The following is a 21,370-nucleotide window of genomic DNA, read 5'->3' as shown; positions in this document are numbered from 1 at the left end:
CTGGCCTTGAGAGAAGAGGATGTCCCATCTATGCATCGCCCTGTACAGCAGATCTCCAGGTCCCTGCCAAAGTACCAATTTCCCTTCATCTACCATGCTCAAGGCAATTGTCAGAAACTGTACAGAACAGCTCTGTCAATGCCAGGGATGACAGCCAATTCCAGGAAATCCAGTGAGTGGCAAGTTGTTCTGGGAATGGCATGTGCTAACTTGGGGCTAGAATTGGATGAGCAGGACACCAGTGATGAGGTATGTAGTTAATGAGGCTCGTTTGGTAAGATACAATGAGAAAATTCAATAAGCCTCATGGTGAGAGGGCCTCCATAAAGTTCGATGCAAGTCACATTTAGTCAAGAAAAACACAAGATTCAACCCATGGTCACCATTACTGAGATTAAGGTTGTAATTCCAGATCATGCTGTTTAAAGTTGTTCAGGTAGGATTTGAACTTATTCCTGGATTACCACTGCACCAGCTCCCTCATAAGCTCTATTATGTACCGTTGCTAGGCATTCCACTCAAGCATTCAGACAATATCTGACATTAGGCCTCAAAAAGTGATATTAAAACACAGGCTTTAAAGAGTGTCTGAAAGGAAAGGCAGGGAGACACACATGTGGGGAGGTAATGCTGGACTGAATGAACAGCCAAGGTTGGAGCAATTAAAATCAGATGTGCAAGAAACCAGAATTAGATAAGCAAGGTTATCTCAAAGTGTTGTGGTTATGGAGGAGATAACAGAGAAGTGGGGGGTGGGGGGTTGGGGGGGAGCTACAGAGTGATCTAAACACAGGGATAAGAATTTTAAAATTGAAGTATTGCTTCACCAGACATTAATACATGTTAAAGATCATCGTAGTAATGGATGAACAGGAGATGATGCACACCAGGCCAGGGACATGACCTCCACTTTATGGAGAGCAGAATGTGGAAGGCTGACCAGGAGTGAATTGACATGGTCAAGTTGCAAGGCAACAAAAACATAGATGAGGGCTCTCATCTGATCTGACATGGGCAAAGTAGGTTGCAATTGATGCAAGGTGGAAACAGATAGTCTTAGAGATGGCATAGATGTGTGTCTGAAAGCCTCAGGGCTCAAGAGTACAAGAATCAGAAGCTAGTGAACAGAGAGTTTGTGGAGGTCTTCCCAATGTCTAACTAGAGAAAGTTTCTGCTCATCAGTACTGGATATCGGACAGTTTAGAAATAACAGAAGGATCAAGGGAGGTAGTGGCAAGACAGAGCAAGGTATCATCAGTATATTCAAGGAAACTGACACAACCTTTTTGGCTGATGCAGCAAGGAGACACACGAGAAATAGGAGGAGGCAGCTAAGAACAGCCAAAGCCTTGGATCCCACTTTGAACATGCTAACGTTCAGCAATTCTATATTGCAATGTTTTCATTGCTTCTCCCAACACAAACTGTCACATAGCAACCTTAATCCAAAAGCAAATAAAAATCTTGCATGATTTGCATTCCTGCGTCTGTTACGCCTCAGGCATTACATTTTTGACATGCAAGATTTTGTACAGTGTTATATTTGACAGGTTCAAATTTTATATATACAACAAGTCCTACTCATCAATGTCTGGGAGCTAGTGCCAAAATTGGGAGAGCAGTCTCACGGACACTGGCAAAGGCCTGACACAGTCATACTCACAGACTTGTACCTAGCAGACAATGTCCCAGACACCATTACCATCCCAGGATATGTCCTTTCCCACCAGCAGGAAAGACCCAGCAGAGATAGCAGCATGGTAGTATAAAGGTGAGGAGGGAGTTGCCCTAGGAGTCCTCAACATTGACTGCGGACCCAACAAAGTGTCATGGCTTCAGGTTAAACATGGGCAAGGAAACGTCCTGCTCATTAGAACGTATTATCCTCCCTCTGCTGATGAATCCATACTCCTTCATGTTGAACAGTGGAGGAAGCACAGAGGGCAGAAAAGGTGCTAAATGCACTGTGGTCCACCAAGAGTGACTCAGCTGCAGCACAACTGATCGAGCTGGTCAGGTCCTAAGGACATAGCTGCTAGACTGGTCTGCAGCAGGTGGTGAGGGAACCAACAAGAGGAAAAAACATACCTGACTTCTCCTTAACAATCTACCATCATGGTCAGATGCATCTGTGGCAGGCAATCAGTAAGAGAGACAACCCTGTGGAGACAAAGTACTGCCTTCACACTAAAAATAACCCCCAATATGTTGTGTGGCACTATCACCATGCTAAATGGGACAGATTTCAAACAGATCAAGCAACTCAAGACTGGGCATCCATGAGGTGCTGTGGGTCATCAACAACAGTAGAATCGCACTCTAGCACAATCTGCAGCAACATGGCCCAAAATATCCCTCAATCATTACCATCAAGCTGGGGATGAACCCTAGTTCAATGGAGCATGCAAGAGGGCATGCCAGGAGCAGCACTAGTCATAGCTAGAAATGAGATGTTAACCTGTTAAAAAGTGACCAAACATGACTACTTGGGTGCTAAACAGGATAAGTGGCAAGTAACAGGCAGTTAAGCAAACCCACAACCAACAGATCAGATCTAAACTCTGCAGTCCTACCACATGGAGTCGGGAATGGTGGTGGACAATTGAACAACTCTCTGGAGGCTGCGGCTCCACAAGTATCCCCATTGTCAATGATGGAAGAGCCCAAGACTGTAGTCTTCAGCCAATTCAATTCACTCCATGTGACATTAAGAAATGGTTGGAGGCATTGGATACTGCAAAGACAAGAAGCTCTATGTTCCAGCATAGTACTGAAGAACATTTCTCCAAAACTTGCTGCTCACTTAGCCAAATTCTTCCAGTACATATAACACTGGTACCTACCAGATAATGAAAAATTGCCCAGGTATGTCCTATACACGAAACGCAGGACAATCTAACACGGCCAATTACTGCTCCATCAGTCTATTCTCAATCATCAGTAATGTGATAGATGGTGTCATCAACAATGTTATCAAGGAACACCTGCTCAGCAATAACTTCCTCAATGATGCCCAATTTGGGTACCACCAGGGCCACTCAGTTCCTGACATCAGCACAGCCTTAATTTAAACAAGGACAAAAAAGAGCGGAATTACAGAGGTGGAGTAAGAGTGACAGCCCTTGACATCAAGGCCACATTCAACAAGTGTGATATTAAGGAGTCCGAGCAAAATTAGAATCAGTGGGTTTCAGGGGACAAACCCTCTGCTGGTTGAAGTTATACCTGACACATCAGAAGACGTTGTGCAACCACAACGTCAGTCATCTCAGCTCCAGGACGTCTCCGCAGGAATTTCTCAGGGTAGTGTCCTACGTCCAACCACTTTCAGCTATTTCATCAACTATCTTTCCTCCGTAAAGGTCAGAAGTGGGGACGTTTGCCAATGATTGCATAATGTCTAGCAACATTCGTGACTCCTCAGATACTGAAGCTGTCCACATCCAAATGCAACAATATCTGGACAATTTTCAGGCTTGGGCTGACAGGAGGCAAGTAACATCCACGCCACACAAATGCCAGGCAATGATCATCTCCAATAAGAGACAATCTTAACCATCACCCCTTGACATTCATTGGTGTTACTGAATCTTGCACTAACATCATCCCTGGGATTACCGTTGACCAGAAACTCAACCAGACCTGCCATAAACACAGTAGCTACAAGAGCTGGTCAGAGGCTAGGAATACCGTGGCAAATAACTCACTTCCTGAATCCCCAAATCCTGTCCACCATTTACAAAGATACAAATGAGGAGGAGTGTGATGGAATACTCCCCTCTTGCCTGGATAGGTACAGCTCCAACAATACTCAAGAAGCTTGACACCTTCCAGGGCAAAGCAACTCACTTGACTGGCACCACATCCACTCCCTGTACCTCCAAAGCTTAGTAGCAGCAGTGTGTACTGTTTGAATTTCTGCAGTGCATGTTGTAAAGATCCTCAGACAGTTCCTTCCAAACCCACAACCACTTATATCTAGAAGGACAAGGGCAGCAGATACATGAAAACACCACCACCTTCAAGCTCCCCTCCAAGCCACTGAAACATATTTCCACTCCTTCAATGTCGCTGGGTCAAAATCCTGGAATTCCCTCCCAAACAGCATTGTGGGTCAACCCACGGCAGGTGGACAGCAGCAGTTCAAGAAGACTGCACACCACCATCTTCTCAAGGACAACTAGGGACAGGCAGTAAGTCCTGGCCAGCGAGTGACACTCACATCCCATGAATAAATAAACAAACAACAAAATTTATAGATAGCTAACAAATAGGATTTGACACAGTCAATAACAATTTGCACTTATATAGAACTTTTCACAACCACTGGGTGTTCCAAAGTGGTTTAAAGATACTAAAAAGTGCTTTTGAAATGTAATCACTGTTGTGATATAGGAAATATGGCAACTAATTTATGCATAGAAAGATTCCACAAAAAGCAATGAGTTAATGAGTCAGTCTGTTTTCTGATGTTAATTAAAGGATATTAGCCAGGACTAAGGTCTGTTCTTTGAACTACTGCCATGGGTCATTTTACATTCACCCAAACTGACAAATGGGGCAGCACCTTCAACAGTGCAGCATTCACTCAGAACTACATTCCATTGTCAACTTTGTGCTCCAAGTCTTGAGGTGTGAACTGAACCCAGAACCTTCAAACAATACATACCTTTTTGTTGTAATGGGAGGGGTTTCAATAGACCTTTGCTTTAACTAGGGTACTAAATATGTAGTCCTGAGTGGAGTGCTGCACCATTAAGAAACTATCATTCAGATTGGACATTAAACCAAGGCCAGTCTCTGTCATTTAAGTGGAACACAAACAAATCCAGTGGCAACATTTAAGGAAGAACACAGCAAATTCTCCCAAACAACGTCCTGGCCAATATTTCTTGAACAATCACAGACTATGTACTCATTGACCTCACTGTTTGTGGGTGTTGCCTAGGTGTGATTTGGTTGCCTCCTTTCCACACAATACAACACTATCAGCTACAAAGCACTTTGGGATGTCCTCAGGTTGTGAAAGGCATTGTACATAAGCACAAACTTGAAATAACTGCAGGTACCAGTATCCATCACTAAGTCTTTAGTACATGGAAAGTCCTTAACACTGATCTAGCTCTCAAAGTGTTAGGATGTCTGACACTCCTGTTTTTTTTTCAATCTGTCAGCCAGGGCTCCCTGATTGGGGCTGTTAATCTGGTCCAATCAGGAAACTCATTCAATGAGGTCCACCTGACTACCTCATTACAATCACTACAAATCTTTCTTAATTCCTTTTTCCTCAATAACGTAAGAAAACGTCTGTTGCCAAGACAATAGCTATATGGACTAAATTCTTTTTAAACTCAATTATGTTCCCAAACATACAGAAATAAATACCAAATTAGGGATATGTAATGCAGAGGGAAGCTAGTTGACTCATCATTTGTCTGCCAGCCCTTTGTTAGAGCTCTCTATATGGCATTCCTTCGGACCTACTTTTAGTTCCCTCTAGTGTGCAAATATTGGTCCAATATTTCTTCAGAAAATACAAAATAGACTTGCATCAAGTACCTTTGGTGACAAAGTATTTCTTGCTTTAACAAGCTTGTGTAAAAATATTTCTCCTCTTTTCCTTGGTCTATTAGTTCCGATTTTAAAAGGATGGGTGCTTCAATGATCCTTACATCACTGGAGAAACCGGTCTCTTCTTTCTTACCATATCGAAATTCTTAATACTTTCCACTCAATCATCTCTTAAATCATCCTTGCTCAGGCAACAATCATTCCAGTACTTCAAGTCTCTCCTTGTATAATGTAATATAATAAGAATTTCTGTTTTTATCTTAAAGTTACACAGTAATGGAGTTTCCAAAACCACATTCAATGCTCTAACTTTGGTCAGTCATTTCTTTATACAATTTTATTATCGTTGTTTTGCTCTTGCATAGTATGACCCTCACCACAAAACCCAAGAAGCCATTTGCCATTTTATCATATGGTTTTATTATCTACCCAGACTCACTCTTCCAAGAAATGATGTTGTTGCATGATGGATCTTGAGTCTGTTATCATCGTGCACTGAACATTTATTCTTCAAGTTTCCTCTTGACATGCATTATTTTACACTTCTTTTGGTGATCACCAGTCCTTATCTGCTCATCCCATTCACCCATCTCCTGGCAAAATCATTTCCAGTCCTGCCAAATGTTGGTCAAAAGGTTTTCCCAAGAGGTTGGAGCTCACAGCTTCCTATAAATGGGTCTCTACAATTAACTGAACTGCTACTGAGTGGATGCAATTAATAACCAATAGTACAGAATTTGAGGGACAGCACTAGGGCCAAGTGTACCAAACCCACCCATGCTTACCTTCCTACAAAAAAAAATTGAAATTCAGTCTTACAAGTCCAGGATCATTCCAAGGCTGAAGACATTAAGGTTCAAAGGGGTTTGACATGGTAGTCTTGTAACCTGTTTCACCTTACTTTGCTCAACTTTAACACTATGATTGAAACTCACCAAGAACGTGTCCATTTTCCCTTCCAGCTTGACTTGATCAGTTAATGGAAGCTCCTTTTCTTTACTTGATATACTTAGCTTCTGCTTGATAATCTTTTTGCGACGTTTTTGAAGCCAGTAAGGAAATAAGGATTCCACAAACTGGTTGATTATTTGTGAGGTAATGAGTAAGGCAGCCAGATTCTGGAAGAACACAAAATAAGTCAGACATGCTACAAGATAATGCATTTTTTAAAAAATGCAGAAGTTCAATTTTAACAATGAATGACAATTAACTGACAGGTTTTGTTTAAAGTTTAAACCAGACAGGTTGACTGATTGGTCAAGGTATTGCCTTGAGAAGTGAACCAGAGCATGGCTATAATTTACTCTGTTCAGTCGAAACAGAGACAGAGTAAATACATGCTATTTCATTCTGCAAACAAACTCCTATGTGTTTATATATGTAACTTTCAGCACATGCAATGCACCATAACTGCAAACCATACATACAATCCTAAACTGTTAATTAGTGTAATTCTTTGCATATCTAGACAACATTTGTTCAGTTCCAATCATGAAATCACATTAATGTCGGATGCAGTGCTCAGAGTTTTGAAAGCGCAGGCTGCTAGGGTACAGTTAGGGTACTTGCTTGTTGTGAACTGCTGAAAGGATCTACCATTTGACACAATCTGCCAGCCTTTGGGACATATGGTCTACACACCTGGCATGACACCAATAGTGAAATTCATATACCATCTTAGTCATTTCTGTGACAAGCAACTAGCTTCACCTTTGCTCAAATTTTTGAGATAACTTACCATTAAGATAATCCGAGATAGACTGGTGATTTTCCAGGACCAAAAATTAGGGCTTAGGCCCATGAGTTGGTCTGATACATAGCAAGAAATCTGATCAGGGTAGTGATTATCCTGCAGAATGAAATTTGGTCCACCCTACTTTAGCAAATATCAATCACCAATTTGCCAATACCACCAATTTATAGCATGCAGAATAGAAATCCCAAAGCATTCTGACATTCTGCCTTTTTTCAGCAATGCTCAACCTGTGTATCCTACTAAGTGGTCATTATTCATAGGAACTGTAGCAGTGAATGTCTGAAAACTATTACTGCATAGTGAGCTTCACACCACCAACCCCATGCAGTCGTCATCTTAGAATCATTTAGATCAGGAGGTCGTTATTTAGCGCCTCACGCCTGTGCTGTGTTTTCAAAGAGCTCAGCAATTAGTGAAATTCCTCTAGCCTATCCGAGTAGGCCTGTATTTTTTTTTTCCCCCTTTTCAACTATTCATCCAATTCCCTTTTGGAAGTTGCTATTAAATCAGCTTCCACTATTCTTTCAGACAGTGGACAATCCAGGTCATAACAAATTGTTTCAAAATCCTTCTCTCTCTTGGTTCTTTTACTGATTACCTTAAATCTGTCTCCATTGGTTGTAGACACTCAATAGTGAGCTGTTTCTCCCTGTCTACTTTATGAAAATGCTTTGTAATTTTATACATATTAGATCTCCACTCAAAAGGAGTATAATTCCAGATTCTCAAGTTAAATAAAAGTTCCTCATGCCGGGACTAATTCTAGCAAATCTTGACAGTACCTTCTTCAAGACTTGGACATCCTTCTGAAAATTTAGTGCCCAGAGTTGGACATAATCCTCCAGCCAGATCTGGAAACATTTTAATTCAACATCCTTCCTTTTGCACTCTACCTCTTCTTAGAAGTCCAGAATCACATGCTTTCTCAATTCTTCCTCCCACTTTCAGATATGTCGAGCTGTGAACCTCCAGAACACTGTTCCTACATCCTCTTAAAATTGTGAAAGAGAGGCAGAAGATACTGACAAAAATAGAAATTGCTGGAAAAAGAACTCAGGTCTGGCAGCATCTGTGGAGATAAATCAGAGTTAATGTTTCGGGTTGAGTGACCCTTCCTCAGAATGCCCCTGATTTCTCTCAACAGATGCTGCCAGACTTAGAGCTTTTCCAGCAATTACATTTTATCTCTGATTTACAGCATCCACAGTTCTTACAGTTTTTAAGACAGAAGATAGTGTACACTTCAGCAATCAGAAGCCAAATTGTTAACAAATTCTATTTCCCGTAATGCAGGGGTGTTTGGGCCACTCTAAGAGGATAAGCTAGGTCAGACCGGGCAAAGAATTAAATCCAAGATCTTTCTTCTCAACAAGGCTGACTTACTGACTGGTTAAATTTACTAAGCTTTCAACAGCAATCTAATGTTATTTTAAGTATTGAATTTCACAGCCTAGTGCAATTATTATTAAAGATTAGATAGAGACTCACACTTTCAATGACAGCAATTTGCTAGCCACTACAAATGTTATGGCCTGCATCAGGAAAAATAAACCAGTCTACAGTGCACTTTTATGTAATTAAATGCTCTAGGGGAAAGAATTATATTTAGATGGATTTACTGTCAGAAAGGCTGGGATATAGACAGCAGAGGCATTTATGGAAAGAATTTCAGAGTAACAGGTCCAGCGGCTAAAGGTTTAGATGCAGTGCTGAAGCAGAAGAATGAGAAGTTCAAGAGTACCAAATTGGAACAGGACTCTGCAAGTCAGGGTTGAAATTTAGCATTGACTAATGCTCAAAAGGATATTTATTTCCTTAGCACCTTTCAACACTTCAGGATGTTGAAAGACACTTCACAGCTAGTACTGCCAGAAATACAGAAGTAAGATATGCAAGAGCGAGCGAGAAACAGGGCAAAGAAAAAGACAAGTGAGCAGATAAGGAAAGGTAAGCAGGCGAGGGGCGAGGGGCAAGGGGCAGAACAAGGGGAGCCGAGTAGGAATTTAAGTCATCATGGGCACAAAGTTTCAGTACAATCTTGTCTGCACAGAATTCACAGAAGTGGTCAAGCACAAGATGTATGCCTGACACCTACACAAACAACAAGGCAGCATTTCTGAACAACATCAAGTGAGATTCACTAAATACCATGAGTGCAATTTTCTATTCAGATAACACAGGTAATTCCTCGAGAAACAAATGCAAAAGCATAAACAAGAAGATGCTACTTCGAGCAAAATATAGAACTAAGGTGGATTTACAAAAGTCTTCCCCTTTTGGAGGCTTCAACAAAGAAACAAATTAAGTAACTTCCATTTCAAAATATTTACCTGTCTAAGAAGTTTCATATCCTGAAGGATAAATGCAATGTAGAAAAGGGATGCAAAACAGTTTACAAAATTGAACTGGAAAACAGAAAAGTAGATATGCATAAGGAAATGGTTAAGACAAGATTTTAAGCAGATATCAAACTCAATATGCAAGGTCAGAGACCTGAATAAAAGATCTTAGCTTAGTTTTGTTCTTCCAGCATTTGATATAGTTTCTTCAATAGATTTTAGGTTAACATCAATTACATTCAGTCATATGTTGGGAACAATTATAAATACTATGCAGCAAGAGTCATAACTGCACAAGACACTGTTCTCAGAACAAAAATCCAGTCAGTCCATACCTCCTATTCTGTATCTCTGCAAAATCGTTTCTCTCAAATACACATCCAATATCCTTGGAAATTATTGATTTGTTCTACTTTCTCCAACCTTGTATGCAGCTTCCTTTATTTTAAAAAAAAAAGGTTTTCCTCACATGTTCCCTCTATTTCTTATCCAAAAGCTCCAAGTCTGTGTCCCCAGTCCTTGTATTATCAGCTAATGGGAACAATGTTTTATTGTCCATCTTACCTAAACCTGTCATAATCTTGTACATCTATCAGATTGTCCCTCATCCTCTTTTGCCTTAAAAGGGAGCAACCACAGATTCTCCAACTTAACCTTGCAGCAAAAATCACTCATCCCCGCAGGCATTATGGTAAATTTCCTCCACACTTTCTCACAGATATTCACAGCCTTCCTAAAGCAGGATGTCCAGAACTGTAGTTGTGGTCTAACCAATACACTGTAAAGATCCAGTAGAACATTTTGCTTTCCTATCAATACCTCTATTTAGAGAGAGTGGTTAGAATGTGGAAATTGCCACTATGTGAAGTGAAACAAACAGTAAAGATGCCTTTAAGGGGAAGTTATATTGACACAGGAGGGGGAATGGAAAAGGCTATATTGATGTGAGTGAAATGAAGATTGTGGAAGAAGGCTTGTGAAGTATAAACATTAGCATTGATCATAGAAATAGAATTGTAGAATATTACACCATTGTGTCTGTGCCAGTTCTCTGCAAGAGCACTCAGCTGACTCATGCTTCCACCCTTTCCCACAGCTCTGTAAACGTTCGCTTTTCAAGAAAAGATCCAATTTGTTTTGAAAGCCACTAACGAATCTGCCTTCAACACACCCATGGGCAGTCAAATCGAGATCCGAGACTCACTTATTCCTCATGTCACCTTTTGTTCTTTTGCCTTTCACTTTCAGTGTACTCTGGCCAATGGGAAAAATGGCTTCCTTTCTACTTTACTTAGACACCTCCTGGTTTTGAATAGCATTATCAAGTCTCCCCTCCAGCAACTCCCTCCCCAATTCTGTCATTCATTAAAATTGTGGTTGATCTGCATTTTAATTTTAACCGTATGAATATATTTTGTTAACAAAAAAGCATAATGAGATTTGTTATTAAATGCCCCCTGTATCTACTGCTTTTTGTAGGTTAGAGTTCCATACGCCTACCACCTGCACAGGGAAGTGTTTTCTAACTCCTTTCCTGAATATTTTAGCTCCAATTTTAAGGTTACATTCCCTTATCCAATATACCTTCAACCCCAAAAAGAAAAACAGTCCCTTTGCCATTACTAATTGAACTTTTTAGAAATTAATCATATCATGCTCCAACTTCTTATATTTTCAGATAATGTAAGCCTAATTTATGCAATTTCTCTTTCAAATTCACTCCTTGGAGCCCCAGATTCTTTTCACACTATGGATGTCTTCTGATTAGTGGTAGGTAGCACAGTTTTTACCAATCATTTTATGATACACAATTAAAAGAATGCTATTCACCAGATTCACATGAATGTACTTACCACCAACACTTTCAAAACTAAATGATTTTGATAAGATGATTCAAGCCTGTGGTTTTCTACAATACAAAATACATATAACAATCAACAGTAAATTAAATATTGGTCACTCTTAAAGGACAAAGAACAGGAAAGTGAAGTATATTTCCTCAATAAACAAGTATCACGCAATCATATTCTAATATTTAACATTTTGAAATCAGTCAGATGATTTCTGTTGGTTTCAATATCTCTTGGTTGCAAAGTCTATTTTTTGATGGGACATGGGTGTCACTGGCAAGGTCACCATTTGTTGCCTATCCCAAATTGCCCTTCGAGAAGGCCTTCTGGGACTAATGCAGTCCATATGGTGAGTCGCAAAATGGTACATCTACCATTTTTGAAGGTCCAGACCCGAAACGTCAACTTTCCTGCCTTTCTGATGCTGCCTGGCCTGCGGTGTTCCTCCAGCTCCACACCTTGTTACTACAACTGGTAGCCCTGGTAGGGTCCTTTTAGACACCAATTAAGAATCAACTTAATTGCCATAGGTCTGGTGTCTGCGTAGGCAGGGCCACATAAGGGCAGATTTCCTACTCTGAAAGACGTTTTTACAACTATTAGTGATAGTTCCCACCATTACTCAGATTAGCTTCCACTTCCAGATTTATCAATTAATCTTAATGCTGTCAGGTGCTGTGGTGGAGCCTGAACATATGTCCCCAAAGAATTAGTCTGGGCCTCTGGCTTACAATTCCAGTAACAATGTCAACACAATATTGACAGGTATTAATAAACAAAATGCCAAAAAGACTAATACCATGACAGTAAAATGGAAGAGGTATTCTTGAAAATGCAAAAGGTCACACAGTCCTTGGATTTTGGTATGTTCAAAATTGTGCATATATGTGCAAGTCTGCATGAGAGACAGCAAAAGAATTTGAGAACAAGTTTTTTTAAAAAGGGCTAAAACAGTTTGCTAAGATGTGAACTATCAAATGTGTCTGGCAGCAGTAAGTCCAAGTTGGAGGTTTCACTTTTGCTAAGTTAAGGTTGCTCACATATGTTAGCACTCAAGCTGAGAAACTGGTCTGATTTGTGTATGAAATGTGTTTAATCCCTGAAATGTACCATAAGCCTTCTGATTATATTTAATTTAGTTCAGGAACAGACTATTAAATTGTGACAATTAGAAACTCTTAAAATTATTTAATGGAGATGTGTTTGTTTCAGGAAGTGGAATATGCTATCCAAACTATTACATGGCGATTTCAGACAGGATTTTAATAGCAAGTATTGAAATTTTCCCAGTCAGCTCTTAGGACATGATGGAAATATCTGCAGGAGAGAGCAGGGAATAGCAGAATAAGCAAATTAAATGTAAAAGAAATAGTAGGCGAACCAATGCATTTGATTGAGAGACAATTCTAAAAGCATTCAAAAAAATCCACCTGACTTGGTGAATGTAGAGATCAAATGAATATTAAAAAAAGGAGCAGAAATAGACCATTCATCCCTTCAAGCCTAACCTATCATTCAACAAGATTATGGCTGACCAGGGTAGGCTTCAACTCCTCTCCTGTGCCTGCTCAAAAAACTGCTAACTCCTTGATCTTTTTTAAAAAAAAATAAAGAACACAAATGTTGTAAAAACAAAAATCAATAGTCCATATTCTAGCTCCAGCTGGATGGCAAACTTGTTTTAGTTCACAGCACTATTAACATACTAAAGGAGCACTTATGTCAAAAAGTTTAACAGAACCACATAAGGGAGTATTAGGACAATCGATTGGTAGCTTGTTCAACAGCCTTTTGAAAAGGAGACAGACAGACGGACGAACGTGTTTAGGAAGGGAAGCCCCTAAGCTCCACCTTTAGTGGCAACAGTGGAACAAGATCTTCAAGAAGTAAACAGAGTTTAGAGAGCACTTCATTACAACTTGATATGAAATACAGCTATTTAAATGCAATACATGGCAGCAGATACTCAAGAACACCATCTGCAAGTTCAAGCCACTCACTATCCTGACTTGGAAATATTTTGTTGTTCCTTCAGAGTTGCTGAATCAAAATCTTAGAACTCCCTGCTAACAGTATAGTGGGTCTCTCTACAGCATACGACTGCAGTAGTTCAAGGCAGCATCTCACCAACTTCAAGGGCAAATAGGATGGTCCAGCCAGTGATGCCCACATCCCACGAGTGGATAAAAAAGTTCAGGTGCCAATTAACAAAATAATAGCACAATAGCAATGACCCAAACAAATGGTGGTTGGGGCTACAGTGAGCGGGTAAAGGAGTTTGTTGAATGGTTTACTTCTGTTGAAATAGAACTTCTGATTGTCCAATAACTGATGTAGTTTCGGTCGACAGAACATCCCAGTCCTGTAAATTCTGAAAGTACATTTCATCCTCATTACTGCTCAAGTATCTGATGAAATCTACAATCATTTCTCTAAAGTAGCTGGATTTCTGCACATAAAATAGAAATTTCCAAATTTTTGCATGTGTGTGATTTAATACAGTTAGGGTGAACTAATTTTAAAAAGTTTGCTATGTGACAATCACTACATAAAACTGGTTCCAAGTAATCAGATCTAGTCAGTGTATTCAATGGAAAAAAAATTTTCTTTACTGTTTAAAACATTAGGTTAAAAAAAATGCTTTGGGTAGCTGGATGATTTAACTTAACTTACAAAATTTACAGGGTGCATAATAGACAATTTAAGGTCAAAAAATCTGAGTCATCAAAGCAAGTGCATGGAGAAGGCTTGCAAGTAGACAATGATAACTCACTCTCTAAGATACCAAGGTCTCATCAATTTGCAGTCTGTGATGTAAACTGTGGTCCAGTGGGTAACACACTCACTCAGAGCCAGAAGGGTATGTGTTCTATAGGGATTGGAACAAACTTGGCCAGGTAGATCTCATTGAGTTCCCTGATTGGGGCTGTTAACCTCATCCAGTCAGGGAATCCTGGCCGACAGATATAAACAGGAGTCACAGGGATTCTCCTCACTCTAGGAGCTGGCTCTGAGATAGCTGGTCAGAATCCATGTACTGTACATGCGTAAATAAAGGGTGACTTGGTGCTGGGATACCACCCTCCATGGAGTTATTTCAATTCATCATCTAGAGCAAAGCTGTAGAACTGTAATACATGGTTGTAACACAAAATATATTCAATGTCATAAAGAGGCTAGTTTTTGTCGCTAACTTCCAGGTTCTTTGGTCAAATTTATGACTGGACAATAATTAGCATTATCCAAACTGCACCTTCGAGATTCACCAAGGGATAAATCCATTAGTTAATTTGAATATCCTGTTGCTCTAATAGCAAAGAAACATTTTTTTCCAAAAAGGTCCAATTAAAATGTTATTGTCTTATTTTCAGATTATGTATCTTGCTCTAAATAATTATTTCCATGTATTACTTAAAAAGTTATTTAATTCGTTCAATAAATCGGACCAAGTTAGCCTTTTTTTGTATGTTGATTTGTGGACTGGGATATTAAATGTAAAGTATGACATTGTGGAAAATAATAAGAACAAGTACCTAAATGGCATCACAGAACAGGCATCAAGGACCTCACATACAAAAAAAAACCTCTACAGCACTAATGCAACAACACAATGGTCACAAAGGCAAATAATATTAAGTTATATTTTTATTAACATGTGGCACTAGACATAAAATTAATATAAAATTGATTCTGTAAATGACATTCATTAGCCCTTAACTAGATTACTTGATGCAGCCCTAGGAAGAATGGGAAGTAATAATTAATAAATCAATTAAAATGATATTGTAAAAGTATTATTCAAGTGTACTAAAATATCATTAGGTCACTGCAGTAGGCCATTCAGACCACGTTTTCTTCACCTTTCAATTACATCGTGGCTGATCTGACTGTGGCTTTAATTCCACTGTCTTGCCTGCCTATACCCCAGAAACTTTTGACTCTTATTGATCAAAAATCTGTCTAATCAGAGTACATTCAATTATCCAGCTCTCACTGCATTCTGTGGAAGAAACTCCAAAGACCAATGACCCTCAGAGAGGAAATCCTTGTGACATAATCAATCGAGAAAGAACATTATTGGAAAACAAAGAGGCATCCAAAATTATGAAAAATGTTGGAAGATTGATTGTTTCTGTTGACCAACAAGATCAAAGCTTATCACTCGAATGAAGGGGAAATTAAGGACAAATATTTTCACTCACACCGGGTTATCAGAACATGGAAGCTGTACTGGATATAGCTATTAAGCACAAGACTGTAATCATTTAAAAAAGATAATTAAGTCAGTTTTTCAAAAAGAATATTAAAAAAAAAAGAATAAAGGCAGGAAAATAGAATGGGGCCAAGTTGAAAGCTGACAGCTGTTGAAATCTAACATCTTAACAATTGCTGAGTCAGTGACTGACTTTTTGTAATGTTTTTAGATACGCTTCTCTCCCGCATCCAAAAAAGGAAGGCATGCCTGCAAATGTCAAATCAGTGGCATGGCAACTAAAAGTGGATCTCTCTCCACAGCCAAGGGTTATCTTTTTAGGACATAGCTAAGGAGATTCTTTTCCACCACCACCAACAACTATGGTTGTAGGGGGCTGATGGGTATATGGTATTTGAAACAACCATATCAACCATGATCCTCTGAATGGTGGAACAGACACCGAGGGGCCAAATGGCCTACTTCTGCCATTTTGCATATTCATTTGAAACACTTTCTCATGACTAAGTTAGAAGTCATATTCACAGAATGAAAATGATATTGCACAGAAGTAGGCTCTTCAACCTATCATGCCTGTGATGACTCTTTTGTTAGATAGCAGGGTATAAGTGAACTAATTGGATAGCCCTTCATACACCACAAGATTTTGCTTTGCAAGTAAATTTTCCACGTATTCCCATTTTAATCTTTGGACAGTTACTGTGAATCTTCTCTCACCATCACTGCAAGAGATGCATTCTTGATCGGAACTACTTGTTATGTAAAACTAAAAATCCTTCTTTTACCTCTCCTCCCTTTTTAATCATTTTAAATAGAACCCATCAGTTTAGTTAATGTGGAACACGGTCAACATCAATTGCATGGGAGAAAAAATTACAAGAACTTTAAGGTCAGCAATATCAGCTTTGAAAGAGGACTATACTCACCCCACGAAGTTAAAAATATGGCAGCATATCTGTAGATTCGATTCATTATTTCAATAACTAAAGCGTAAACAACACTTGGGACATACAGCAAGATATTGCTGAACATTGTTTGAGCCTCTTCATTATAGGCCAAGACCAGATCCTCCATTCTAAAGTAGATCATCATAACGAAAATACAGATGTAGAGGCTCAAGCAGACAAAAGGCACTGAAACCAAGTAGATTCGCAGCTGTCGCCGGTAAGAAGGATATGTAGGTTCCTTTCTGCCAGTTGCTGGATTCACTCCCAACGTTCCATGAAAACCAGGCCGAGGTTCTTCAAACTCTCTCTTCATTGTCAGTGTCCCCCACTTATAGGAAAGTCTAGAACACCAACGCTTCCAGACTTCCAGGACAATGGTTGACCACACAAGGTTGAAAGTGGCAAACACTACGTACTTGTCATAATCTTGCCATGCAAATACATAGTAAGGCACTCCAATTACAGCCATGGGAAACAAGGCAAAGGTGAAATATTCCAAGAAGGCAAAATAAAGTGCAATACTCTGTCCAAAGTATTTCTGGATTTCATCTGCAAAACAAAAAGAGAATACAAAATGGCTAACCATTCAAAATAGGCAATTCACTATTTTGAAATACACTTGTAGAAGGCAAGGCTGATATAAAACATCTGAGATTCGACTCAAACTGTTGAACTTTCTGCAAACATACTGGTCACTAACATGCACATTCCCAGCCAGCTACCATTCCACTTCTTGTGGTCAGCCTCCTTGTTTTCTAACAGTAATGTCGTGCCATGCAGGTTAGAATGTATTGAAGGGTCACTGATTTATGGTAATTCAATTTGCCCATTGTTGCATTTCAAGATTGCAGAATGTACTTTCTTTGAAAATTAAATCCCTACTGGTTGACAGGACCCTTAGTGTTCAAACTCTCTTGCGCTTTTGCCTACATTCCATCCCTTGCCTCCCATAACAACGATAGGGCCCTCCTGTCCTCACTACCACCCCACTAGCCTCCACATCCAAAGGATTGTGAACCATCATTTTGGTCACTTTCAACAGGATTATATGATTAGACACATATTTCCTTCCTCTGCCTTATCAGCATTCCACAGAGACCACTCCATTCCCAATATCTACTCACACCCCCATGCATGTTCCACTGCAATCCCAGAAGGTGTAATACCTGCCCATTTACCTCCTCATTTTCCAAGGGTCCAGACATACCTTTCAGATGAAGCAGCAATTTACCTGTACTTGGGAAGACTATCAGAGGATACAGCAGGATATGCTCAGTTGGAGGCGTCGGCAGAAAAATGGCAGATGGAGTTTAATCCAGACAAATGTGAGGTGATGCATTTTGGAAGATCAAGTACAGATCGAAATTACACAGTCAATGGTAGAACCCTTAGGAGTATTGATATGCAGAGGGATCTGGGTATGCAGGTCCACAGATCACTGAAGGTGGTAGCGCAGGTAGATAAGGTGGTAAAGGCCTATGGCAGACTTGCCTTCATCAAAAGGGGCATTGAGTATAAGGATAGACAAGTTATGCCGCAGGTTTGTAGAACTTTAGTTGGGCCACACTTGGAATATTTCGTACAGCTCTGGTCCACACACTACCAGAAGGATGTGGATGCTTTGGAGGGCACAGAAAACATTTACCAGGATATTGCCTGGTATGGGGGAATTTTAGCTATGAAGAAAGGTTGGATAGACTGAGTTTGTTTTCACTGGAATGCAGAGTTTAAGGGGTGACCTGATAGAAGTTTATGAGATTGCGAACGGCATGGATAGAGTGGAAAATATGTGGCTTTTTCCTGTGGTGGAGGAGTCAATTACCAGGAGACACAGGTTCAAGGTGTGGGGGTGTGAGCGGTGAGTTTAAAAGAGGTGTGCGAGGCAAGTTTTCCACACAAAGAGTGGAGTGTGCCTGGAACATGCTGCCAGAGGTGGTGGTAGAAGCAGACGCACTAGCAGCATTCAAGAAACACCTGGACGAATACATGAATAGGAAGGGAATAGACAGATAAGGAACGTGTAAATGAAGACAGTTTCAGTATGGAAGTGCTAAATGTGTTGGCACAGGCTTGGAGGGCCGAAGAGCCTGTTCCTGCGCTGTACTTCTCTTTTGTTCTACTGCAGGCCGGGTGCAATGAGCCTCAGCGCGAGCTTAAAGAACAACAGCTCATTTTCCACTTGTAGTTCCTGTGGCCTCTAAGGCTAAGAGTTCAATAACTTTACAGCCATATTCTGTACTTCATGTCTTTACCCACCCGACACCCAGCCCTGTTACGAGTTGCTTTTAGCACAGTCACCCATTCTCACATACTCCTAGGGCTTTTATCATATTATATGGGTTGCATTCAGTACAGCTCACCCATTTTCTTCTACTCCTAGCTTTTATTATCACTTATTCATATTTTCTCTGTCCTGTTATCCATAATCCTTTTTATCTACCACTTTCATCTCTCTCTCTCTACACCCGCCCCACCCCCATCTCACTGGACTCCATCTCCAGCTGTCCAGTCACCTCTCTCCTTGCCCTCTATTCCTCCAAATAGCTTTCAGTATAAAAACACCATCTTTTCATAGATGCTAACAGATCTGACGAAGAGTCACTGGACTCAAATCACTAATTCTGCTTTCTTATCACAGATGCTGCCAGACTTGTTCAGTTTTCTCAAAGAATTTTTAACAGTCTATTTACGCAGGATTATGTTTCTTTAAACTGAGCGTCTCTGAACTCATGTTTTTTTGTTTTGTAAAATGTCTGAGGAAGTTCCTCAATCACACTCAGCAGCTGAGTATTAGGCGCTGGGAAACTATTCCAGGTACTGAGAGGAGTTTTGTTTTAATAGTAAATGAACGCAAGGAATTGCTGTGAATTGAAATGCAATGCGTCAAAGATGGTGGAAGCAAATTTGTATTAGTTTTCTAAAGGGAATTAGTTAAATACATATAAAGGAGAGACAAATAACAGGGCCACAAAGAAAAAGTTGGGGGTCAACGATCAATTGGGTGGTTCTTTCAAAGAATTGGCACAAGCATGTTGGAATAATATTCATTCTGTTGTTTTACATGTCATTCTTTAAAACAAAATGATAGCAAACAGAATTCATGCAAAAACCTAGCAGCACCTTCTAGATTAACCAAAAGGGAAATTCTACAGAAAAATGCAAATGAGTGGAATATAATTGCATACCAAGAGGTTTTGAGTACAAAGTAGCAAAGTCTTGCATCAATTATATAGAACTGATTAGATTGCACCTAGAACACTGTACATTTTTAGGAAATATATTATTACCACAGAGGGAATGCCTAGATTTGTTCCGGGGTTAGCAAAACTGTCCCATGCAGAGGGGTCAGGTAAACGGAGCCTGAATTATCCATAGTTCTGAAGAATGAGAGGCGATGTCATTGTAATTAACTAAATACTGAAGGAATAAACAAGGTAAATGCAGGTAAGATGTTATCCTTGATTAGGACATCTAGGACCAATAGACACAATTTAAAAAACAAAGAGAAAGCCACTTTGGAGCAAGGTGAAGAGAAATCTTTTGATCAAGAGGATTGTGAACGTTTGGAATTCTCCAACCATGAAGGCTGCGGAGGCTCAGAGTATACTTAAAATAGAGATTGACAGATTCCTAAACACCAATGAGGTAAAGGGAGAAAGCACTGGACATGGATAATTATACTGAATGCTGCAGCGGGCTCAATGGACTGTATGGCTCCATGTTTAAACCCAGTCACTTTCAGAAATGCCATCTCCAGGTATATCTGACAGAACAATTGCCCAATCATTCCTATTATACCCGAGAATAGAGATGTCAGTTCATACAGCCAATTTTTAAAAGCATCTCTTCACATACACTACTTTCTTTGGGAGTAGTGAGGAGGCAGGGATGCTATCACTCTCCAAGGTCTCCTCATGCAATTAACGAAGCATCAAGAGAAACTGCAACAGCAAGCAGAAAACTAATTCCTGGTCAGATATGTTGAGCAGTAAATGAGCTGTTGCAACACATTTGTGAAAGTGGATTCTCTGCTTCAGGGAACAAATACCTCGTACACATTTAAATGCACCTGGATAAACCATTACCGTATGACTGAGTTTTCAATGCAAATAAGATGTTACAACATACACTGACTTACCAAGGGGCTGAAAGGAAAATTTTACTTGCCGATACCAGATAAAGCTGAGCTTTTTAAGTTCTGCTGGGTCATGCAGGGGATAGAGTTGAATTAGAATTCCACTGGTTTGCAAACGGCGAACTGGATGAAAATACAAGTAGCTCTTAAGTTATATAATTATTCGTTTTGTACGTTTTCACCCAAAATGCTTGAGACATATAAATTTTGCAAATACACATAAGAGCGAGATTCAAGATCTATTGCAGTGACAACTAAATTCTATATTACTGCAAGCAAATGAAATTACTTGCAACTATCCTGGCTCCATGCATTTCTACACACAAGATGAGGTATAAAACACTGACGTTCAACACTTGCTAGGAATTAGTTGTCACACAGCAGCTGGATCAAAAATCACTAATTTTGTACGGAGTCAACCTAGAGTATAACAAAGAGCAATACTGCCTTGTACAAAACACTGAATCTAAATTATGTGATGCGATGCTTCATTGGGGGTACCATCCCTCAGGCAGAGGATTTATTAACTACCTTTTCCCAGATCAGACAAAAAAAAAAA

At 39.8% G+C, this 21,370-nt stretch overlaps 1 protein-coding gene across 1 annotated transcript in view; it reads right to left on the bottom strand.

The window, feature by feature from the left end:
* Nucleotides 1–21,370, bottom strand: part of ano10a (anoctamin 10a) — a 60,399-nt gene that overhangs the window by 29,293 nt on the left and 9,736 nt on the right. Inside the window, exons 5-9 of the mRNA XM_048595847.1 lie at nt 20,815–20,934; nt 16,656–17,225; nt 11,520–11,575; nt 9,658–9,732; nt 6,507–6,689 (exon numbers count right to left, since the gene is read on the bottom strand). Coding sequence (XP_048451804.1) covers nt 6,507–6,689; nt 9,658–9,732; nt 11,520–11,575; nt 16,656–17,225; nt 20,815–20,934 — 1,004 coding nt within the window. The remainder of the gene's footprint in view (nt 1–6,506; nt 6,690–9,657; nt 9,733–11,519; nt 11,576–16,655; nt 17,226–20,814; nt 20,935–21,370) is intronic.

Source organism: Rhincodon typus, chromosome 4 (genome assembly GCF_021869965.1).
Source record: "Rhincodon typus isolate 14 chromosome 4, sRhiTyp1.1, whole genome shotgun sequence".
In the NCBI taxonomy this organism is placed as follows: domain Eukaryota; kingdom Metazoa; phylum Chordata; class Chondrichthyes; order Orectolobiformes; family Rhincodontidae; genus Rhincodon; species Rhincodon typus.
The sequence above is the reverse complement of the archived record's forward strand: the minus strand, read 5'-3'. Positions and strand labels throughout refer to the sequence as shown.